The sequence below is a fragment of the Coniosporium apollinis genome (genome assembly GCF_000281105.1).
Source record: "Coniosporium apollinis CBS 100218 chromosome Unknown supercont1.2, whole genome shotgun sequence".
In the NCBI taxonomy this organism is placed as follows: domain Eukaryota; kingdom Fungi; phylum Ascomycota; class Dothideomycetes; genus Coniosporium; species Coniosporium apollinis.
The window spans coordinates 540,499-563,593 of record NW_006913264.1 but is presented as its reverse complement, the minus strand read 5'-3'; the positions used below and the strand labels follow the sequence as shown (position 1 = coordinate 563,593).

General features: G+C 56.5%; 9 protein-coding genes across 9 annotated transcripts; 6 read left to right on the top strand and 3 right to left on the bottom strand.

Moving 5' to 3' along the window:
- Window positions 1-592: 592 nt before the first annotated feature.
- Window positions 593-1,064, top strand: W97_00565 (uncharacterized protein; the record flags this gene model as incomplete). Its single annotated transcript, XM_007778478.1, has 2 exons — window positions 593-838; window positions 909-1,064. The coding sequence occupies 2 exons, from the start codon at window positions 593-595 to the stop codon at window positions 1,062-1,064; spliced, it is 402 nt and encodes a 133-aa protein (XP_007776668.1).
- A 286-nt stretch (window positions 1,065-1,350) lies between these two features.
- On the bottom strand, window positions 1,351-5,256 carry W97_00564 (uncharacterized protein; the record flags this gene model as incomplete). The annotated part of the gene is made up of 4 exons (XM_007778477.1): window positions 1,351-4,071; window positions 4,159-4,515; window positions 4,564-4,884; window positions 4,945-5,256. The coding sequence occupies 4 exons, from the start codon at window positions 5,254-5,256 to the stop codon at window positions 1,351-1,353; spliced, it is 3,711 nt and encodes a 1,236-aa protein (XP_007776667.1).
- A 138-nt stretch (window positions 5,257-5,394) lies between these two features.
- Window positions 5,395-7,803, top strand: W97_00563 (ribosome biogenesis protein ERB1; the record flags this gene model as incomplete). The annotated part of the gene is made up of 1 exon (XM_007778476.1): window positions 5,395-7,803. One exon carries the CDS (start codon window positions 5,395-5,397, stop codon window positions 7,801-7,803), a length of 2,409 nt encoding a protein of 802 aa, XP_007776666.1.
- Window positions 7,804-8,599: 796 nt separating this feature from the next.
- Window positions 8,600-9,910, bottom strand: W97_00562 (fructose-bisphosphate aldolase; the record flags this gene model as incomplete). Its single annotated transcript, XM_007778475.1, has 4 exons — window positions 8,600-8,701; window positions 8,758-9,105; window positions 9,172-9,236; window positions 9,343-9,910. The coding sequence occupies 4 exons, from the start codon at window positions 9,908-9,910 to the stop codon at window positions 8,600-8,602; spliced, it is 1,083 nt and encodes a 360-aa protein (XP_007776665.1).
- A 1,334-nt stretch (window positions 9,911-11,244) lies between these two features.
- Window positions 11,245-12,538, top strand: W97_00561 (uncharacterized protein; the record flags this gene model as incomplete). Its single annotated transcript, XM_007778474.1, has 2 exons — window positions 11,245-11,850; window positions 11,915-12,538. 2 exons carry the CDS (start codon window positions 11,245-11,247, stop codon window positions 12,536-12,538), a joined length of 1,230 nt encoding a protein of 409 aa, XP_007776664.1.
- Window positions 12,539-13,583: 1,045 nt separating this feature from the next.
- Window positions 13,584-15,505, top strand: W97_00560 (MFS transporter, DHA1 family, multidrug resistance protein; the record flags this gene model as incomplete). Its single annotated transcript, XM_007778473.1, has 3 exons — window positions 13,584-14,038; window positions 14,096-15,212; window positions 15,269-15,505. 3 exons carry the CDS (start codon window positions 13,584-13,586, stop codon window positions 15,503-15,505), a joined length of 1,809 nt encoding a protein of 602 aa, XP_007776663.1.
- Window positions 15,506-17,433: 1,928 nt separating this feature from the next.
- Window positions 17,434-18,681, top strand: W97_00559 (uncharacterized protein; the record flags this gene model as incomplete). Its single annotated transcript, XM_007778472.1, has 3 exons — window positions 17,434-17,554; window positions 17,614-17,669; window positions 17,722-18,681. 3 exons carry the CDS (start codon window positions 17,434-17,436, stop codon window positions 18,679-18,681), a joined length of 1,137 nt encoding a protein of 378 aa, XP_007776662.1.
- A 969-nt stretch (window positions 18,682-19,650) lies between these two features.
- On the bottom strand, window positions 19,651-21,363 carry W97_00558 (uncharacterized protein; the record flags this gene model as incomplete). The annotated part of the gene is made up of 1 exon (XM_007778471.1): window positions 19,651-21,363. The coding sequence occupies one exon, from the start codon at window positions 21,361-21,363 to the stop codon at window positions 19,651-19,653; it is 1,713 nt and encodes a 570-aa protein (XP_007776661.1).
- A 656-nt stretch (window positions 21,364-22,019) lies between these two features.
- W97_00557 (uncharacterized protein) lies at window positions 22,020-22,918 on the top strand (the record flags this gene model as incomplete). The annotated part of the gene is made up of 2 exons (XM_007778470.1): window positions 22,020-22,161; window positions 22,218-22,918. The coding sequence occupies 2 exons, from the start codon at window positions 22,020-22,022 to the stop codon at window positions 22,916-22,918; spliced, it is 843 nt and encodes a 280-aa protein (XP_007776660.1).
- Window positions 22,919-23,095: the final 177 nt, after the last annotated feature.

Below are 23,095 nucleotides of genomic sequence, written 5' to 3'. Positions count from 1 at the left end.
TTGAGTAGCGATATGGAACCAGATATGCGGTGCTCAATTGTGTACCCTGGTGGCCGGCGGCCAGGAACGATGCGGGGCGGAGCGGCTGTCTCGTACGATGACCAAGGTCCAGGCGGCGGAAGAACGAAAGTGAGCGTATTAAGGAAGGTTGCCGTAACTGTTCTAGCCGTAGAACGGATGGGTGAGCAGCCAGCACGCAGCGGAGGGTGTCGATGGATGCGGAGGGCTCGAATTCGGCAGTGGAGTATGGTGGAAGTGTTCGGCTCGACCAATGACGTGTGGCCAGCTCCACGACATCAGTTTGGCTTCAGAACAGTACCCAGACGCACGACCACGAGTATATTTCGCCAAGATTGAGCTCTACATGACGAAATCAGCTCCTCAATCCGTTCTACTACGCCTCGAAGTTCGCGTGGCCACGAAAGCTCGCCGCCTCAGCCGCAACCGCCAAGCCCGCATCGCCGCAGAGCCGCGCACCCCACACCCCACTCCACCGACCCTCCATCACCATCCAGCGAACCCCTCAATCACCGAACGTCCAACTCTTGCGACTACAGCGACAACCAGGCTCCTCCGCTCCCAACAAGCAGCAATGGGCAACCTCTGCAGCCGCGAAGGTTCCTCCAACTTCAAAGGCGAACCCCACACGCTCGACGCCCCGCGGCCCGTCCAAGCCACCCCTCCAAACGCGCGCGCGACTTCCTCCGCGGCCCCAGCCTCCACCGGCAGCACCGGCAGCAGTCCCAAGATCGCGCGAGTAACAGGTCCAGGACGGACGCTAGGCGCGAGCTCCGACGCTGGTCAGGACCCCAAAGAAGCTGCGCACAGAGCCGCCGAGGTGCGCAACAGACAATACCCTTTTTCGCGCGCACACGCACAGGACAGTTAACCAAAGATGCGACATATAGGCGCGCATGCAGCAGAACCAGGCAAAAGGCGACCTCGCCAAGAAGCTCGAGGCCCAGAAGCGCCAGACACGGAATCAGACGCTGCAGGCCGCCGCGCGGGAGAACCGGATGGCGCGGGACGCTGATACCGTGGCGGAGTCGAGGGCGCATAATTGAGGGGAGGGGGTTTCCGAGTTGTTGTGGGGAAAAGGATGGGGACATGCTCAAAGACCCGATAGCACGAGCTGTCCAGCGTTTGCTGATTTGCGCGGTGTCTGGCGTCGGCATATGGAGCGGGCTTGGGCTTTTTGGAGTTGGCAGCATTTGGATGAAAGGTAGGGGACTCAATTTCACGTCAATACTGCGACCGGTGTGATCAGGGTACATAGAGCGCTCAGAGGCAGACTGTCTGTAACGTGAGCCTAATCTCAGCTATGCTACTTATGCGCGCGATAACCGCATCTTAGACGACGCTGTACCGTCCCTGCGGCGCGCGAGCTTCACTGTCTGCCGCCGCGATCGTTCCATCCTTCAGCAGCCTCAACAGCTCCCTCATGGCGTTCGTGACGACGTTCTCAGTGTCGCCCTCAACCAAGATATACAGCTTCGGCTCTTTGCCCAGTTCTACTTCCTTGCCAGGTGGGTAATAGCTGCCCTTAGTCGTGATCGACGTTCCCGTCGAATCAAGAATCTTAGCAACGTTTGTCCTGTTGGTGACAGCCCATCGAGCCTTCTGTGGGAAGTCATTGATCTCAAGCGTAGCATGGAACGCGCCAGCATCCGGACCTTTGTTGTCGATGGGCTGCCCGAGCCGTAGCTGACCCTTCTGTGAGAGGCGATTGTCGATTGCTGCCTTGGCCGCCTGAGCCTTTGCCAGCGGGTCGTTGCTGACGTCCGGCTTCTCGGTCTTGTGCACAACGAAATTGTCGAGATCGATGCCTTTGGGCACGCCAGGGATAGGAGCTTTGGGTTCAGGAGCGGCAGCAGCAGGAGTGCCTTTGGCCTTGACCAGTATCTTGTCGTCTTCTTCCTTGTCCTCCTTCTCTTCCTCTTCGTCGCCTTCGCCCGTCTTGTACGTCTTCCGCTCTCTATTGCGAGTAGCGTCGCGCTCTGCATCGAGCCGTTCCAGGCCCTTGCCACCGAAGCCTGATCCACTGAACTTTTCCTTGCCGGCCTTGACCTTCTCCTGGAACGAGTCGACGAGCTTCTGCACAGGCTCGGGCACGTCCTGGCCGCTCTGCCTTAGTGCCTTGGCTACATGAACAGCGTACCTCTCTTGCTCTGGAGTGAGGAATGTGACAGCGGTACCGGTGTTGCCTGCTCTGCCCGTCCTACCAGCACGATGCACGTAATCTTCCAAATGGTTCGGCGCGTCGTAGTTGACAACCAGCTTGAGCTGCTTCACATCCAAGCCGCGAGCAGCGACTGATGTTGCAATCATGATCGGGAACTCTCCCTTCTTGAAGTCGTCAATAGCGGAGTCACGGTCGATCTGATCGATGCCACCATGGATAGACCTGCACTGGTAACTCTTCCGCATCAGTTCTCCAAGCAATTGATCTGCTGCCTCCTGGCGATCGACAAAGATAAGGGTACGAGCATCGTCGTCCTTGTCGTACAGCTCACCAAGCAACTCCAGCAATCGGTGGAATTTCTTGTCCTCGAGCCGAACCTCTACCAACTGTGTGATCTCTGGTGCGACTACACTACGGCCGCCAACTATGATCTCAACGGGCTTGGTGAGCGTCTTGCGGGCTAGCGCTTCCATATTTCGAGGGAATGTTGCCGAGAAGAGTACGGTCTGGCGCTGAGGACGAATATTGGCGAGGATCTTCATGACCTGAGGCTCAAACCCCATGTCGAACATGCGGTCTGCCTCGTCAAGCACAACATAGGTGACCCGCCGCAGATTTGTCACCCTCCCAGAGTTAGCAGCGAGAAGATCAATGATACGTCCGGGGGTGCAAACGACGATCTCTGCTCCTCGCTTGAGCTCTGCAATCTGGTCCTTTATGGGTGCGCCACCATATGCGCAAACGGCGCGGAGGTTCAGTGCCTTGAGGAAGGGCTTGCACTCCTTATGAATTTGGACAGCCAGCTCACGCGTAGGCGTCATAATCAGGCCGATGGGTCCGTCCAAAGAATCAAGCGGTCTCTGATCCTTGATGTGTCGGAACATGGGAAGCAAGAAGGCAATCGTCTTACCTGAGCCAGTCTTCGCAACGCCAATGACATCGCGGCCAGACATGATGGCAGGGATGGCCTGAGCCTGAATGGAGGTTGGGTTCTGGTAGCCGAGCTTTCGAATGACATCCAATGTCTGTACGCCGAGCCCACACTGTGCCCACTTCTGGATAGGCTTCGGTACATCGACGCCACGAACTTTGATCCCGTCGAGTTCTAGCCGGAGGTCCGCAAGTTCCTCTTCCGTCATGTCCACTAGCTCTGTCGGCTCATTGTAGAAGCTCTTCCTGAATGGCTCGTAATTCATCTTGGCATGGTTGATGGTCGGAATATCCTTCTTCTTGCGTTTGCTTGCCATTGCCAGGATATCGTCAGGGTTGTTCTCGAGAGTCTTCATCTCATCCTCGTCGCCGAACATCGCTTCGGGCTCCTGCATGGCGCCCTTGCCTTTCAATGCGCCAGACCCGGCAGAAGCTCGTGTAGGTTTGATAGGGTCGCCCAGTCCGGACATGAACGCATCAAGAGGGTCCACGTCCTCTTCTTCCTCCATAGGCTCTCCATTGGGGATGTCGGCAGAAGCCTCCTCCATGTGAACGTCTCCATTGGTCTGCGCCTCGGCCCGGCTGTCATTAGCAAGCTGTTCATCACGCCGCTCCGCGGCGGCACGAGCTGCTGCAGCGATCTCTTCCTCCGTACCAGCGTCTGCCATGTCAACGTCATCGTCTTCGCCTTCTTCTTCTTCAGCACCGTTAGCCCGCGCAGTATCATCACGAATACCATCCTCAAGTGGAGGGGTCGGTAGCTTCTCTAGTTTCTTCCTAGTAGACTCCTCGTCTCCAAAATCCAGTGTCTTCTTCTGTCCCCCCTTGTCCGAGTCTGTCGGAGCTTTGTTGACCAGGCCGAACCCACTGAGGTTACCATGGGCCTTCAGCGGACGGAGAGGTGCGGCAGCTGCGACTGGTGTAAGCGGCGTTGATGATGTACTGAAAGGGTAGGACAACTTACTGGATGCGGTGCTTGATAAGGCTGGTTTGATTTTGTCAGCTTGCAAACCTGCAGTCGAAGTTGATGTAGTAGCGGGTCTAACATTAACAGGTACCGAGACATCAATGCCAAGTGCATTTGCGTTGGTCGAGCTTCCGGTGGCCTTTTTGGCAATAGCCTTGGGATCAAACTTCCCGGCATACGGTGCTGGGGAAGCGTTTCCGCTGGGAAGAGCCGGTGTTGTTACGGTTGGCGACATAGGCGAGGCAACGGATGGAGATGCAGCAGCTTTCCTATCCATTTGGTCAAGAAGGGTTTTGCCTTCGGCAGCTTCGGATTCTTTCTGTTTTTGCGCAAGCGCGGCAGCCTGTTTGGCCTTCCATGCCTCGAGCTTGGCGAGTCTCTCAACTTTCTTCTTCTCCTCTTCGGACTGCTTACTTGGCGTTGCCGGTTTCGATGCCTGCATTGTCAGCCTGCAACTCGATTGACCATGAAAATGGAAACTTACCTCCACGGCTTTCACGCTTGTGGCCCGATCCCGATCCCGGTTCCTCTCCCTACTATCTTCCCGTCGTGGTTTTGGCCTCGAGTCAGGAGGGGCGTCGCGTCGCGCTCGGTCGCGGTCACGTGAATCGTCTCGCCGGTCCCGGTAGTCTCTGTCTCTGCTGCGGCGTCTCCGCTCTCTGTCTGGTGACCTCTCCCTCGACCGTCGCCTCTCGCGAGAGCGGTCCCTGCGGCTTGATCTATTGTCACGATCATCGCGCCTGTCATCCCGTCGGTCTACCGGTCTGTCCGCACGTCTGTATGCGTCGCGATCGCGGTATCGGCGCTGCGAAAACCTCAAATCAGCCTTGCCCTTTACCGCATGAACCACAGTGGAGTGACATACATCGGGGCTCCGTGATCTGCTCCGTCGTCGATAGCTCCTCACATCGTCGCGGCGGTCTCGCGCAGGACGATCATCGTCTCGTCGGCTGCGCCTGGAATAGGAGCTTCCTGTGGGCGATGGTGAGCGAGTGTTCCCTCCGCGGGCCATTGTCAGGCCAAGCGGCGAAGTGAGTTTTACAGCGGTCTTGCTAGGTCGGTCGGTCCGTTGAGTAGAGCTGTCCGGTACGGGAGAAACAAAGCGGTATGAGTGTTGGCGGGTAGTGTTGCTGAAGTTGGTGTGCGTGTCGTTGTGTCGCTGCGGGATCGAGGGCATGTGTGGAGTCGGTGCAAGAAAATGGAGGTGCGGCCTGATGCCAAGGCGCGCTAGTCCGATAAGATAAGCCTCGGAAGGTCGAAAAAAGTTCGTGAACTTCCATCCAAGCAGCGCAGCGACTGAGGCGTAACAGCAACAATGTCGCAGCTCAACGGCAGCAGGAAGCGCAAGCTTGTAACTCGAGCGCTTCCCGATGTGCGGGATGACAGCGACGAGCTTGGCGACGCTCTACTCGGCGGGATACTCTCGCAAAGCGACGACGGTGAAGAGTTTGATGACAGCGACGACGAGGAGGAGGACGGAGAAGAAGAGGACGAGGGGAGTGAAGACGAGATGGATGGCGAGGAAGAGCTAGAGAGTGATGAGATACCATCTGAGTATGGGGAAGAGGATATCCGGGAACAGATCAGGAATCTCAAGACCGCAGATGTGGAGAGCCCCAAGGGCGCGAACGGAAGACTCGTAAAAGTCAATGGCGCAGAATTGCCACAAGCTGCCACAGGAGCATTAGGGGAGACCAATACACAAGACGACATAGAGGATCTCAAGCCGAACTACACAGTCACGACCGACGCGAACGGTAATCCGCGCTACCTGTATCAGGAGATCGAGCCCGGTTACGAATCAGACGATTCAGACGCGCCAGCAACTGTCAACACCATCGGTGAAATTCCTCTCTCTTTCTACGACTCCTATCCTCACATCGGCTACGACATCAACGGGAAGAAGATCATGCGACCAGCAAAGGGCGAAGCGCTCGATGCACTCCTAGACAGCATAGAAGTACCCCAGGGATGGACAGGTCTCACAGACCCAGCGACAGGCAAGCCGCTTGAGCTAAGCCGAGAAGAACTGGAAGTGCTCAAGAAGCTCACCCGGAACGAGGTACCGGAGGAAGGCTACGATCCGTACCCCGACATGGTCGAATACTTCACGAGCAAGACGGAGATCATGCCGTTGAGTGCTGCACCGGAGCCGAAGCGAAGATTTGTGCCTTCGAAGCATGAGGCTAAGAGGGTGATGAAGATCGTCAAGGCTATCAAAGAAGGGAGGATAAAACCCTACAGACCCCCCGAGGAGACCGAAGATGAGGACCCAAAGGTCAAACGATACGATCTCTGGGCAGACGAAGCGCCGCGACCTGATCATGTAATGCATGTACCCGCGCCTAAATTGCCGCCACCCGTACACGACGAGAGTTACCACCCGCCGCCAGAGTACCTTCCGGATAAGGCAGAGAGGGCTGCTTGGGAGAACACAGACGAGGAAGACCGCGATAGGGAGTATTTATCAAGGGATCATGACGCGCTGCGAAAGGTGCCCGGGTACGACAAGTTCGTGAAAGAGAAGTTCGAAAGGTGTTTAGACTTATACCTGGCCCCTCGTGTGCGAAGGAGCAAGCTCAACATCGATCCGGAGTCACTGTTACCAAAACTGCCTAGTCCAGATGAGTTGCGGCCCTTTCCTACCGCCTGCTCTGTGGTGTTCAGGGGCCATGAGGGTCGTGTCAGGAGTCTCGCTATCGATCCCAGTGGGGAGTATCTGGCAACGGGCGGTGACGACGGCACGGTTCGGCTGTGGCAACTTCGAACAGGGCGGCAAAACTGGAGTGTGAAGTTTTCAGGAGATGAGGCGGTCAACGTTGTGAGATGGAGGCCCGGAACGGAAGCGTTCATCCTCGCAGCCGCTTCTGGCGAGAACATCTTCCTAGTTTCCCCTCCCATCGCCGGAAAACCCGATGTAGAGCGAAGCTCTCGCGACGTGCTGGACGCTGGATGGGGCTACGCAGCCACCAACGGAGCCTCCGCAACGAATGGGCCGGCGAAGAAAGAAGCTGCCGCCAAATGGACCCGACCCGGACCCCAGCTCGAAGAGAAGGGCGTTCTTGTAAAAATAACCGTCCGCTCAACCGTCAAAGTAATCAATTGGCACCGCCGCGGCGAGTACTTCTCCACCGTTTCCCCCCAAGGCCAAAGCAGCGCCATCGCCATCCACACGCTCTCGAAACACCTGACCCAACTCCCCTTCCGGCGCCTCAAAGGCCTCGCCCAGTCTGCGCAGTTCCACCCGTCGAAACCAATCTTCTTCGTCGCGACCCAGCGCACCATCCGCAGCTACGACCTCGCGAGGCGGGAACTCCTGAAGATCCTGCAGCCGGGCGCGAAGTGGATCTCGTCGTTCGATATCCACCCCGGGGGCGATAACCTTATTGTTGGCTCCTACGACCGTAGGCTCCTGTGGCATGATCTTGATCTGTCAACGAGGCCGTACAAGACGCTGAGGTACCACAAGAAGGCCATCCGCGCCGTGCGGTTCCATCAGGGCGGGCTGCCGCTGTTCGCGGACGCGAGCGACGATGGGAGCTTGCAGATCTTCCATGGGAAGGTTGTGGGGGATCTGATGGAGAATGCCACGATTGTGCCGCTGAAGGTGTTGAGGGGCCATCAGGTCAGGAAGGAGTTGGGAGTGTTGGATGTTGATTGGCATCCGAAGCAGCCGTGGTGTGTGAGTGCGGGGGCGGATGGAACATGTAGGCTTTGGCAATAGTATTGCGATGCTGGGTGCCTTGGAAGGAGTGTCGCATAGCAGTTGGACAACATCGTCTTGCTTTTGTTGGCTTGTACCTGTTTCGCGTGATTGACATACTCGTGTCAGTGCTGTTGCACTGTGAGCCTTAGATGCGATATTTCGGCCTGCGAAGTGGATATCACTAGGCTCTGTTATTCCTGAGATCTGTGCCTGTTTATCCATTCCACATAAGATTACGATGGGGCAGCGACGTTCGCAAACTATGTAACAAGCTTGCGACCGCTTGATATCGCCTCCCTGGCAGCTGTGAGTATGGCGGTCATGTTAAGAGACTGGACATATGGAGACTTGAAATGATTGGAGAGCTAAACGAGTGAGGCAGGAATACCTTTCACTGTATCCTCATTGGTGCAAATACAAAGGTCTCATTCGATTTGGAGGACCAAGAATCGGGACTACAATGCAGGTTGTGAAAGGAGGCGGAATGGCTTGTACTGCGGAGATGTCATGATCCGGCTGATAATTCCGAGTTCGTGCTCTCCGAAGCGGCTCGAACACACCAGCCAGTATACGGGGATCTCGTTCATCAACCTGCAAGATAGGGGACAGATTCGGTATATGCATTGTGGACAGCTATCTACCTATCAGAGTAGCAGTCTCGCCACGGAATCAAGTAACGGGCTTGCAGTCTGCTGTAGCCAACTACAACAGTCCCCTTGGAAGCTTGCGCCTAGAATCGACGTAGCGGTTCGGAGTCCCAATCTTACACCTATTGAAGCACTGCGATGGACAGGTGAGCGCTGGAGAAGTCGGCTTAGATCTGGTTCGCAGTGTTGAAGTCCTTCAGGGCAACCGCTACGCGCTTGCTCATCGTCTTCTCGCCCTCACGGACCCAGACGCGAGGATCGTAGTATTTCTAGTGCAGAAAATTAGCCGCCTACTCAGATAGTTATTGACATTATGAGGACCTACCTTGTTGGGCTTATCCTCGCCCTCTGGGTTTCCGACCTGGGTCATGAGGTAATCCTTCTTGTTCAAGACGTAGTCACGGATACCCTCGAGATACGCGAACTGGAGATCGGTATCGAGGTTGACTTTGCAGACACCGTAGGAGATGGCGTCTGTGTACTCCTTCTTTGACGAGCCCGAGCCTCCGTGGAAGACGAGGAAGACAGGCTTGGGGTCCTTGCTGCCCATCTTCTCTGCCACGTAGTTCTGGTGCTTCTGGAGGAGCTCGGGGTGCAATTTCACGTTACCCGGCTTGTAGACGCCATGCACGTTGCCGAAGCCGGCAGCGATTGAGAAGTAGGGGCTGATGTCCTGGTGCGAGTCACGTGGATCAGCTATGCTCGATCGAGGGATACAAATTTGATTTCATTGCTTTACCTGGAGCGTCTTCTGGATCTCCCAGATGTCCTCTGGCTGGGTGTAGAGCGAGTTGTTGTCGACATCTGTCATCACAGTCAGTTGAGAGTTCAACGAGGAACCAGGGTCTTGTATGCATATCGCGGTCATGAAGCGCGGTAAGATTTGGTCCCCTAAGTGTATGCCACTCACCTTCGTTGTTGACGCCATCCTCCTCACCACCGGTGATACCGATCTCCATCTCAAGCCATTGCTTCATGGGCGCGGCACGCTTCAGATACGAAGCCGTGGTCTTGATGTTGTAGTCTACCTCCTCCTCCGAAAGGTCGATCATGTGGGAGGAGAAGAGGGGTTCGCCGTGCTGCTCGAAGTACTTCTCATCGGCGTCCATCATGCCGTCCAGCCAGGGAAGGAGCTTCTTCGCACAGTGGTCGGTGTGCAGGACGACAGGAATTCCGTAGGCCGGCGCAACCGACCGGATGTAGTGTGCACCAGCAACGGCTCCAGCTATCGAGGCGGCTTGGTCGGTGTTCGAAACGCCCTTTCCGCAGAAGTACGCCGCACCGCCCTGCGACATCTGGAGGATGACCGGTGCCTTATTGTCCCTCGCTGCCTCTAATGCCGCAACAACCGTGGAGGAGGAGGTGACGTTGATGGCGGGCATGGCGAAGTTGTTCTCCTGTGCGTATTTGAAGAGGGCCTTGACATCGTCGCCGACGATGACGCCCTCCTTGCGAGACAGAACATCTTTGACACCCATTGTGAGTTGAGGTTCGAGCTGTAATTGTTGATGCGTGACGTGTGGTTGTTGATACTCAATGCTTTGTATGACTGATTGGGGTTTTTGAAGCTGAAGGAGGGGTTGTTGGGTGACGGAAGGTGGGGTTTGTTTTTATCCTTGGCCAATGCGCAATCGGCCATGCGGGCCGCTCTTTCTCTCCTGGCCGCCATCTCCCGACCTCACCCGTCCATTTACATAAAGTTACTCGGTATCAACGTCAAGTGACAGCACAGTAACCTCGGGAGAACCATCATACGGTCCCCTCCGCACTCTGTGAGCTTTGACGACGTCAGTACAATGGTTCACTTAGGAGCACCGATCACTTGCGAAGACTGGACGCATGGTCACCTTTGCTACCAGCTACCATGAAGCTATGCCGACTCCAAAGCTTCAAGGCCTTCGGCAGTGTAGGAGCGTCAACGTGGAGCTGGATATTTTACTAAGATGCCTACTTAGAGCAAGGAAGAGTATCGTACTTTCGTTGACAGCCAGTGGAGACGGACTCTACTTTTCGAGACTTCAACCAGACGTGTTAGCTCATGCTTGTAAGGGTGCACATGGAGCCCCGCAGGTCTGTTCTCGTACCTCGAGATAAACCGGCAGCTGATGGGCCGGAGCGAGACGCGCCTCAGATGGGACTCAATGCGGTGATAGAGAGCTTGCAAGGACGCGACGATCGTGTGAGAGAAAGAACTTTGATGTGCTCGAAAGAGGACGAGCCTCCAGGACGCCTCTCGTTGCAACTCACATACATACAACCCCCGGAGATGACCAGAGAAGATCAGTCCACAACCCTCTCTCCCCCGGCTCCTGTACGCTTCTCGCAATTGGCTCACCTGCTGCACTCACCTGCGCTCAGCTGATCCGATGAAGGATGGCTGCTTCACCGGAAGGGTCTTCAAACCCAGCCAGCGACAGTTGTGCATCGGTGCTCGTGCGGACGGCGTCACATCTCCGCCCGGCATTGCTTCAACGAACGCGCGGGGAGCACGCTATCAGCGCAGTGCCCAGCGCGGCCTTGGCAAGGGATTTTTTGAGATGCTCTATTCCGCCAATGGGAGCGCGCAAATCGACACGGGGCCTTAATCCTGCGCATTCTGAGCTCGCACCCTCACCAATCGACCGGAGCACGCACGCGACACCAGCTCTGAGGCAGACCCTCATATCTGCCCACCAAGTGCCCCGTTGACCATGCCCTCTCTTCAGCCTTTAACCTTTCGGGCTCCTGCTCAGCCAGATTGCCGCTTTACAACACCGGCACCCATCACTTGAGACCTGCTTCCCTCTTCTGTCCATCACGGTACTCCGCCGCCATGTCACGCCGAACCTTCCTCCCCACGCCAGCGTCCTCAACCGATATTTCTGGAAAGGCAGACGTGCTAGCCACGCACTTGGACCCGTCGTTCGCGCTGCCGCCGGCCGCCATTACGGCTAGCAATGGCAGTGCCAGTCCGTCAAGCGCAGCATCCAACGGCTCCGACTCCTCCTACCGGCCCGTGTCACCTCCTTCGTCAGCAGGAATGAGAAAGGCCAGTGCAAGAGAACCGTCTGCATTGCCAAGGAAGCGAGCAAAAATTGCGCAACATCCTGTCAGCGCCGAGGCTTGTGATCTCCCTCCTCCACCGACAAGGTCGAGGCAGTTCAAACCGATGAAGCCGCGGGTCCACGAGGCGGAGCAGGTGGATAGCATAGCGGGAGCTGGCGAAGCGAACAACACTACACCCGCTCCGAAAGCAGGTGGCTCTAAGAGGAAGAAAGCAGACGGCACGACTACTGCTGGGAGGAAGATTGCGCGCAAGACGGCTCATAGCCTGATTGAACGGCGGAGACGATCGAAGATGAACGAGGAGTTTGGTGTACTGAAGGATATGATACCGGCATGCAGGGGGCAGGATATGCACAAGCTTTCCATACTACAGGTGCGGATAAGCTTCATGATATTGTGACTTCGACTGGAGCACGTGATGCTCATAGACTTTGTAGGCAAGCATTGACTATATGCGCTACTTGGAGAAGTGCGTGTCCGACCTCAAGGCTTCCCATCAGGCCCGCAACCCGCCTTCCATATCCACGAACTATTCAGTGTCAGAGCCATACCCGTCTTTTGACCATAGAAAAGGCGACGGAGACGAATACGAGCAGGAGGACGACAAGGAGGGTGGAAGCGAAGACGAAGAGATGGTAGAGGAAACATCACCGACTTCCGCTCCATCCACTAATCGAAAGACCATTGGCACTTCAGCTTCGGCGTTCGTGCCGGGTACCCAGACCAGCAGCTCATCCCCAGGCATCCACTACTCTCCCTATGGCCCAACACCATCGAACACATCACCCACCTTCGGGGCTCTGGACCGCCGAAGGCTTTCTTATGCATTGTCCTATACCTCCTCTGGACAGTTTGCGCGAAGCTCTCCGGCTTTTAGCGTGCAGTCGAGCCATGCTTCAACGAGCTTCACCTCCTTGACTTCTCCAGCGCTGCGTCCGCAGCCGGATCAGGACGATCACGAAGCCAGCAGTGCACTTCTGATGTTGAACAGTGACCGCAGGATCTGGACTTCAGCGAACGGGGGCAGAGGAATGAGCGTCAGAGATCTGTTGAGTCATTGAGCTGGCGGCTGGTAGAACTGTTCGCCATGTCTGGCGTTGGAATTTCTCGTGGATAGCTTGGGAATACGGGCCCTGAATTCGGACGCTGGCTACAGCAGACGTTGCAGAATCTCTGGAAAGCCCAGTCTCTTAACTAAAGGGCATGGTGGAGGATGCTATGAGCACAAAAGTGTTATTTTTATTGTTTCGGCAGTCGGATGCTCAGCAATCTCATCGTCATCAAGACGCCTTTGATGGTGGAACTGAAGTGCATACATTAGCAGACTCAAAGTATATGATAGCATGTGAAACGGTCACGTGACCAGAGACGTGTACAATACCTCTTGTCTGGCGGACCTTCTGGACCTTCGTGCACTCACGACTTCAATCGCCTTGCCACTGGCCCGTGGGCCATGTGCGAACTCACTGGATACGGCCGAAGGATGCATCCTACAGTGTGACGGGAAAGCCATTGTCGCTGACTGTGCAGCAGCCCCTGGCTTACAACTCTGCAACTGCAGATGCGCGCAATGTCGCGTCAATTGATTCGCAGAAGGGAAGACACATGGCTGCTCGATGCAACGATACGCCTTGCTCCTCTCAGCAGACGAACCTGGCCACGCAGTAGTATTAAAGATCTCGGAGGGTCGCTCTTTCTCGAGAGCGAGATTGAGACGACCGTTGGGCAATTGGCAAGGCTGAACTCCCTAAGCGCGCGGATCTCACGGCAGGAGCTTCGGCAATAACGTCATTGCTTGCAAACACCTCCAGAGGATTCTTTTCAGCGAAGCAGCGTCGCCTTCGTTTCATCGCTTTTTTGCGTCCCGATATATCCGATTCTTCCCCAACAAGACACACACTGGCACATCCTATCTATCCTTAAGGCCGGTCTTTGCTGTGCCCTGGGTTAATAAAAAGAGATTTTCTTAGCTCCATTAGTTGCCGCTGCCAGCCGAGCTACGGCAAAGACGGTTGCTTCAAAATATATACAGCACATTATCGCCAGCCATTGCCTCTTTAAAGAACCCTTCCACACTTTGCAGTTCTTGCAGTCAACGCCAACATGATGGACATCCTTGATCGCGACATCGAGAAGGCTGAGCGAGATGCCAGCCCGGACCGTTTCCCTACATACGGCCAAAACCAGCGCGCAGCCCGGCACGAGTCTCTAGAACGAACTGTCACCGCCACCTCCAGTGGTTCTTCCTCGACATCCTCTTCAGAAGCGTCTGTAGTACGAGAAGAGATTGGCATGTCGAGGATACCTACGGTTCACGAAAGCGCTGCGGAACTAGACCGCCATCCTACTGCTCTAAGCCGTATACAGACACAACGAAGTCAGCACAGTCAGACAGTTGGGGCGAATTTGACCTCGCGGTCAAGAAAGTCGAACAAGCCATTGCCGCCGTTTGGAGCAGGCAAACCCTATCCTCCGTCCTTGCCTGCACAAGAAGAATATGTGGTGGAGTTTTCGGGCCATGATGATCCAATGCACGCGCAGAATTGGCCGCTGAGAGAGAAGTGAGTTTGCAGAACATCTGGTGGTAGATGGCAGTAGCTGACGAGGAAATGACGTAGGCTTGCAGTTGCCGCTATGCTTGGGTATACCACTCTTGTCGCAGCATTCGGCAGCAGTATCTTTTCCGCCGCCACACAAACCATCGCAACCGTGTTCGGGGTGTCCACCAACGTAGGCACACTCGGAGTATCGCTTTATGTATTGGGCTTCGCCACTGGACCATTGATTTGGGCACCTGGATCTGAGCTGTATGGCCGTAGGAAGCCGTTGATCATCGCAATGTTCGGCTTCTCCATATTCTCTATAGGGGTAGCCGTCGGCAAGGACATTCAGACAGTGCTGCTCTGCCGGTTCTTCAGCGGCTTCTTCGGCGCCTGCCCCTTGACCGTTGTTGCGGCCGTTTTCTCGGACATGTTCGATAATCGTACCAGGGGTATTGCGATCACACTGTTCTCCATGACGGTCTTTAGCGGTCCGCTGTTGGCACCTTTCATCGGCGGCTTTATCGTCATGTCTGATCTCGGTTGGAGATGGACCGAATATATCGTCGCGATCATGGGATTCCTTGCCTTCGGCGTCGACACACTGTTCTTGAGGGAGACCTATCCTCCAATCATCCTGGTCGAGAAAGCAGCGGAACTCCGTCGACGAACGAAGAATTGGGGCATCCACGCGAAGCAAGAGGAAATCGAAATCGACCTACGCGAACTCCTGGAGAAGAACTTGAGTCGGCCACTTCGTCTGCTCTTCACTGAGCCCATCGTCTTCCTGCTCAGCGTGTATATGGCTTTCATCTACGGTCTTCTCTACCTCTTCCTGACCGCGTACCCGATCGTGTTCCAAGGGATTCACGGCATGAACCTAGGTGTTGGCGGCCTTCCGTTCTTTGGTATGATCATCGGTCAGCTGCTTGCAGGCTTGTTCATCGTCCTCCGGCAGCCGGGTTATCAGCGCAAGCTGGCGGCGAACAACGACGTGCCGGTCCCAGAATGGCGACTTCCTGAGGTCATCATTGGGGGCGCTGCTTTCGCCGCAGGCTTGTTCTGGTTTTCGTGGAGCGGCTACAGAGCAGACGTGCACTGGATTGTTCCAACGCTCAGCGGTCTCCTGACCGGTTTTGGACTTCTGTCGATCTTTTTGCAAGCTCTCAACTACTTGGTAGACGCCTACCTGATGGTACGTACACGCCGGAGCTTCTTCCTTCTGCACATCTGGCTAACGATTCGATACAGTTCGCGGCCTCTGCCATCGCAGCAAATACGTTCTTGCGCTCGCTCTGCGGGGCTGCCTTTCCATTGTTCGCCAGACAGATGTTCCAAGGCCTTGGCGTCAACTGGGCGGGCACGTTGCTCGGCTGTCTCGCTGCCGTTCTCGTGCCTGTGCCTGTGTGGTTCTACCTGAAGGGGGGTAAGATCCGACAGAGGAGCGCCTTTGCACCAACGGCCAAGCCTGAAGAAGAAAGCGAGTGATCACCGCTCGTGTTTCGAAAACGGTCACCTGGACGTCCGGGCCTTGTTTTTGTATTGCGAAGCACTCACTACCTCGATTCAGCGTTCAGCGCAGGATTTGTTTACATCTTGATTTTGGTCACTGAAAAGCATGGCGTTTTGGCGTCTCAATGTTGGTGGACCCTGTTCCGATCCAGGTATCTCACAGGTTGGAGAGAGCGTTTTCCGGGTTACGAGCATGCAGCAAACCAAGCTCTGCGACAGCCACGGTGACACAGATACCCCACGTTGCTGCAGTCTTGGTAGCCGCATCGATGTACATGTACATAATTGATATCCACAGTCCCTTAGTCCCACTGCAGCTAGAGACTTGCATCTTTCAACGTCACCACGTTGCAGACGGTTTTTGTCCTGGTGACATCCGCTTAACCTACGCGACGCGGTCAGCTGGTGCTACTTCTGATATTGCACGCATGCCGTGACGAGTAGTCTCTAGGTACTCGGAACACCGAATCAAGATTTATGCCCTGTATGTTGACCACCTCCAAGGCCAGTCTCGAGTGAGGCGACTGTGCCGCGATTTGCGAGGCCGGCGGTTGCTCACGGTCCCCGGCAGGCCCATTTTCGCATGCTGGACAGGCTTATCCCCGTCCGCGACCCTTGTCAGAAGCGACTGCACATGACGGGCATCTCGCCGGCTGACCTCCAGCTGCATCCTTTCTGGGTAACCGAAGGAGCGGCTAAGGTTTTTCTTGCCTGCCCAGTTGTGCATGCAGCGGGCATTGCTTGGGAGTTGCTGCGAGATCGCTATCTCACGCTAGTCCCGATGCTGACGGTGGTGACGGGCCGGAGGATCTCATAGGCCAGGGATGGGCGATGCGAGGCAGCCTGTCCGAACGTCCAACCTCCTCTCACGGCCACGCAGTTGTTGATCACCGTCGTTTCAGAGACGCTGAGAGTTCTCCAAGGCAACCAAGCTGGTTAGACTGCCGGCACAGCTTTCGTTGGCTCCTTTCAAGTGCATCTCAGCTTGCCTGTGTGAGGCCATTTCCCTGCAGGATCTGGAGTCTGGTCAACGACGCTAATGCGTTGAGGAAGTCCGGCCATCCGTTCAGGCGCGAAGATCCTCTTTTTGTCCGGCTGGAGCGCCAGTTGCACCGAGTCCAAGCGGCAGCTCAGAGGTTGAGGGGCCCGCAGCGTCGATGACGAGCATGGCATTCCTGTCCTGGCGCCGCGGCAACATGTCTCAAACCTGCCTCACGTTGTTTGTGGCCGGCGTACCTGCCACCGTCATCATAGCGAACGGGCCTTCACCATGGCAGGAGCTATGGCAGGAACCATGGCTCTCTGAACGGCGAGCTTCCGAGGTGAGCCTGATCTCTGGCCTTTAGCTACCGGTGGGTTACGTATGTTCGTGGCGATTTCCTGCAATGTTCGGTATGGCTCGCTTGGTGGAGCTCGGCACTGTTCTATTCACGGAAGTCGCTGCGTCTTGATCTCGTTCTCCCTGCCTCCACCCTTCCTTTCGATTGGCTCTCACTTGGCGATAGCGCCACGGCATCGTCCACCCGCCCCTCTGAAAGCTTAGGCATTATTGGTGGCAATGCGTGTTGGGAAGCGTTGTTTGCGGGGTGGAGGCTGAAATGTCGTCGTGCAATGGAGGGGGTGCTGTGCGCTAGCGTGTGAACGGCTCATCCAGCTGTGCAAGGTCTGCGTCGACACGGTGAAGGGGAGAGCAGCCTATTTGATTCACTTCCAACCTCGCCAGCCTCCGATTCCTGCCTCCTCTCTGTCGCGTTGTACTATTTCACCTTCGCTTTGCAGCTGCTTTCCGAACTGCATTCCACTACTTTCGCTCTTGAGAATCAACAACTATCGCTCGAGCTCTCGGCATCGAACAGATCACCAATACCACATATCGTTACACTACACTTAATCTCGTAATCAAGATGCAGTACTCCCTCGCTGTCCTCGCCCTCGCTGCGGCTGCGGCTGCTTCGCCTTTTCCCCAGGGCGTCACCGAGGAGATCGCTCCTGAGGCGTCTGCCCCGGCTGGCTGCCAAGTATCCTGTCAGTGCCCGTTGTTCGCGAAGCTCGCATTTGAGGATCGTCGGCTAACATGCCTGCAGACCCTGGTGAATTCCAGGTCACCGTTGTCAATGCCACAACTGCCAACAAGGTCAAGGTAAGATTACCCGCTACATCTGCAGCTTCGACAAAATTAATAAAGATCACAGCGCCAAGAATCTGGCGGCCCGGCCGATACCGTACTCACCCTCAGTCTCGAGGACGGTATTCTGACCGACCAGCAAGGCCGCACCGGCTACATTGCCTCGAACTTCCAGTGGCAGTATGACGCCCCGCCCCAGGCAGGCGCCATCTACACCGCTGGCTTCTCCGTCTGCGAGAACGGCAGCCTAGCCCTCGGCGGCTCCGCCGTCTTCTACGGCTGCGACAGCGGCGACTTCTACAACCTCTACGACCGCAACTGGGCTGACACCTGCTCGCCCATTTACATCGTCGCCGTTGACAGCGGCAGCGGCTCCGCTACCCAGAGCGCCGATGGCCAGCCTGCTGCTTCCACCGGTGCCTCTGTCCGCCCTGACGGCCAGCCCGTGGCTACATCTGGTGCCCCAGTTCGCTCTGATGGCCAGCCGATCGCCACGTCCGCCGCCTCGGTCGCTCCGGTCCGCAGCGATGGCCAGCCCATTGCTTCCTCCGCTGCCGACGTAGCCCCTGTCCGCTCGGATGGTCAGCCGATTGCTTCCTCCGCTGCCGACGTTGCCCCTGTCCGCTCGGACGGCCAACCCATCGTCTCCTCCGCCGGGTCCGCTGTCCCGGTCCGTAGCGACGGCCAGCCAATCGCTACATCCGCTGCTTCGGTTGTGCCAGTCCGCTCGGACGGCCAGCCGATCGCGACCTCTGCTGCCTCGGTCGTCCCCGTCCGCAGCGACGGTCAGCCCATCGCTTCCTCCGCTGCGTCCGTCGTACCGGTGCGCTCTGACGGCCAGCCGATCGCCTCGTCTGCCGCCTCAGTTGTGCCCGTCCGATCCGACGGCCAGCCGATTGCCACCTCCGTTGGCAATGCCTCCGCCACCGCTACCCCCCAACCCTTCTTGGGTGGTGCCAGCGGCATGGGCGTCAGCAGCCTCTTCGGCCTCATCGCCGCTGCTGGTGTCGCTGTTGCCATGCTTTAAGCGTCTCACAATCTACTCCTAATGTGCGATGAAAGTTGGAGACATCACGGGACATGATATTGTTTGGACATTCTCTCCTTGTTCTACTCTAAGAATGCTGGGAGGATGCATCGACGGTACGAAGCAATGATTGGGAAAGGGGCATGCCAGGCTGGGCACGGGAGGGGCGGTTTGAGCGAAATCTCTCTGCATAGCATTTGGATTGCTTCTCGACGATTCCTTGCACATAGTTAGCGTGCCCATGTGCGGCGGTAATACAGTTATCTCAGTATGATTTAGCAAAATATTTCGCTATCAAAGCATCTACAATTCAATTACCAATGCATTGTGCAATGTCAGGTGTCGTCTTGGCCTCTGAACGACACGCACAACGCACGACTCGAAACAGTAGTACTTCCCCATATCACGGGACCATATGAGCGTTCCTGAGCTAGCGGCACACCTGCCGTCATGATATCATATTCAATATTCGGACGCGCGTCTCCTCGCTAACTTTTCCGATCCTATGCTTCATCGCTTCAAAAGAAACCGCGCACATAAAAGAGGGATCGGGGCGCCGGTCGAGTGGTTAATCTCGCCGCTAAATCTTCCGATCTAACAGCCCGCTGGGGAGTTCCGGCTTCCCGTGCGCCGACGGAATGCTTCATTGACGCCTCCTTAGATTTATATGACGTCGCATGATGAATGAGGCAATCGGCGATTTTTGAGCGAGATAGTGGTACCGGAGGACGCTTCTTGTGTTGATGGCGGCGAATGGGTAACTAGCTCTCCTATTGGAGTGGGCCCTGACTGTGAGTTTGGGTCTGGTTTCGGAACTCTCCAAGCCACTGGACCACAGGCTTCGACATTGGCGGGCCAACAGCAGTGCCTGTGGAGCTTTTGATGAACCAGTATAATCGGAGGCTCGCGAGCGCTTGGGCCTCTCCCGCTCGAGAGCCATCGGAAGAAGCTCGTGGACGGTCAACCAACTCACACCCTCAGACTCTCCAACGTCCTCACGACCCACTCCATCATCTGATTAGGATTCATCCCCTCCCCTTCCTTCAGGCCTTCCTCCCCAAACCCCAAACACCTTTCCACAACCCTCCTGTACGCCGACCCAGTCTTGGACCCCAGCGCCGGCACCGCGCCCTGCACAATCTTCTCCCTAAACGCCGCGGGCGAGTATCGCGGCTTGTGCATGCTGCGGATGCTCTGCTTCGGGTTCCACAGCCCGATCTCGAGCAGCACCAGGCCGAGGCTGTAGACGTCGAACGCCTTGCGGTAGCTCTGCCGCCACACGCCCAGGCTGTCCGGGTGCCGGTACAGGTCCTCGCCGTGCGCGAAGCGCGGGTCCGCCGTCATTTCTGCCAGGCCGTCGGGGCGCGAGCTGTCGAAGCCGACGACGTAGGGCGCGCTGAGGTCGTGGTGCTCGGAGCGGGGGCAGGGATCTGAGGGCGATGAGAAGAAGAGGATGTTGTGGCTGCAGAAGGACTTGTGGAGCCAGTCGAGGGAGTGGAAGGACCAGAGGGCGATGGCGAGGGTGCGGGCGAGGGAGAAGCGCGCTTCGAGGTCCGGGGTCCGTTTCCCTTGGTTTTCGATTGCGGCTGAGAGGGTGTGGAATGGTGGCATGGTGGACGGGGCTGCGCTTGATTGACTAGGACCGAGGTAGATGATGCCGTAGCGGCTGTGGGGCGTGTCGTCTAAGTAGCCCGCGCTGTCGAGCGTGTGGAGATCCGGATGGCGTGATGAGCAGGAGTGCAGCATTCGTGAGAGGTTGTCCACGCGCTGGTAGAGGTGGAGGCGTGCATCGAGGTCCGATATGGCGTCGTAGGGGATCCACTCGACGAGCACAGGTACGTCTTCCGAGTAGGGCGGTGTGTCCTGAGGCCGTTGGTATACAGCCCGTACCCGCGTGCCTACAGAGTCTTCGCCGGGAGGCACCTTGATGCGCCACTGCTGCTGCTTGAGCTCAGAAGTCGAGAGGATCTTCTTCGAAGGCTCCTTTGCATCGAGATTGATTCTTAGCCGCTTGAGCTGGGCAAAGGTGGTAAGCCCAGGATACCGCCCGCTCGACGCGTTCTCCAGAAGCTCCAGGCTTCCAGTGTTCCGCTCCGCAGACTGCAACAGCTCGCTTGTCCACGCTCTCTGAAGCGTGGTCACCTGACCTGGCGGGAATAGCTTCTCCAAACTGTCGTTGAAGTACTGAAGATCTTTCAAGAAGTTTTCAAACTGTTCTTTATCGGCAATGACCCATCTCGCACGAAGCCTCCACTCATCCTTGATCTTGGCAGTCTTGAAGCTCTTCATATCGGCAGACTTTTTGTACGCCATATACGCCTCCTTATCCACACTCCCAGGCGTTTCCTCCTTGAGCCCGTACTTCTCCTGCAGCTTGTTGCAGTCAGTGATGGTCTGCAACAGCTGTGCCAGGACCTCCGTAGCCAGATCTTTCAGCCCTTCGTGGCCCCAAGTTCCGGCCGCGAGATGGGCTTCAAATTTCCCCTCGACAACACCGCATTGTCGGCCCCAGACCCAGAGACGCGTCTCCTCGATCCGAATCTTGCAGACTAGCCGCTCGCTGTCGCGGCCGAGATTAGAGGCCGTGCTGAAGACTCGGTAGCCTTTGATGCAACCATCGAACATCTGGCCCAACACGCCAACCGCTCCGAGGACGCCGAGTGCAAGCCCTGCGGCTTCCATAGTATTTCAATCCGAGCTCTTTCACAATCAGGGATACAGCCATATGTAGCTCCTACGAAATGCTATTGTACAGGTGCAATGTACGGAGCATTAGATGACTCGGAAACGAAGGACACTTATATAGACTCTGGGATTGGATTGTGGAAAGATTTCCACTGGATGATGTGACGTCTGAAGAAGTTTGCTCGGGGAGACCGAGACGTCACGTGAACGACACTTACCCATATCATTTTCAGGCCATACCCTTGAATTTGCCGAATGCTCGGAGAATCCCACGCAGGGAGTCTTCGTCGGACAGAGAGCATTCATAGGGGACTTAACATAATACTGTGAGTGAATCCAGGGCTGCAGAGAGGATGTATCCGCCGCCAATTCAGCCTTACGGGAGATTGGCGGCCGGGTAGGTGCAGGGGTTCTCCGCCAGCATCTGGGGAAGTGAAACCTGAAACAACCCTGCGCAATATAAGGTCGCCCTTGGGGCTGTCCTTCATAAACATCATAGGGAGCTGCTCCAAACATGCAACTGCGCACATGAACTGCCCGCTGCCGAGGCAGGTCTACGGTCCTCTCTAGATCATCCAGTCACTCCTTCAGTCATTCCTTTAAAGTCTTCTGCCCTCAGCTAGCAACGATTGCCCCTTGAGCAGCCTCAGAAAATGCTTCATTTTACTACCCTCGCCTTCGCGCTGCTGGCAGCGGCCGCCAGCGGCACTTCCATCAACGACTTCCCTAAGTGCTGGCGCAACTGCGTCGAGGCCGCCGCCGACTACAATTGCAGAGGCTGGTGGGACCTGTCATGTAGGCCCTCTCATCTCGCCCTTACACAACCTATTCCATTGACTAATAACCACCAGGCATCTGCTCCCACAGCACCCTTAACCTCCTCCCCGCAACCATCACCTGCGCGCGCGACAAATGCGCCAAGCCCGGCCACAACAATGACGACGATGATGATGACAGCGACACCGAGTCCTTCGACGTCCGCGCCATCCTCCGCCCGCTCGCGGCCACCTGCAAAGCCCTCGGAGAACCAATCCCCGCGTCCGTGATCCGCAGCTGCGAAGTCGCGGCTACCGCGGCTCCCACCGTCAGCGCAGCAGCCCACTCCACGCCTGCGCGCAACCAGGAACGTCCCGCAGCAACCGAGACACCGCAGTCGCATGAGGAGGACGTCAAGCAGACGACGACGAATGGCGCGGGCCAGACGTATGTTGTGGGTATCCCTCTGCAGGCGTCGTCGACGGTTGTTGTAGACGAGAAGTCATCGACGGCTGCTGTAGACGCGGAGCCATCGACAGCGGTCGCAGTGCGTCCGTCTTCGATTGTCACGCAGCTGGTCACGCGCTCTGTCATCCCCGTGCCTGTCTCTTCAGGGGCTGCGGCGTCTGCGTCGTTGACGGCGACGGGCGCACGAACAACAACTAGCAGTCTGGGACCGCAGGTTACCAACGGCGGGACTTTGTTTGATCAACAAGGCGGCGCGAGCGTTGCTGTGGCAGGATACGGGAAGGCTCTCCTGTTTGGGGGAGTTGGGCTTTTTGTAGTGGTCATGTGATTTGGGCTCTCCGTTTGAGAAGCTCACACCGCGTTTCTTTTCTTCGATGCAGCTTGAAGCGCGTTGTTCTGCAGATGGACAGACTTCCGATACCCCCACCTGCATTGCAGGTCGATACAGCGTAGAAATTCAAAGAATGCCGTTTAACCAACCCTTGGATTAGACATCTCGGCGTAC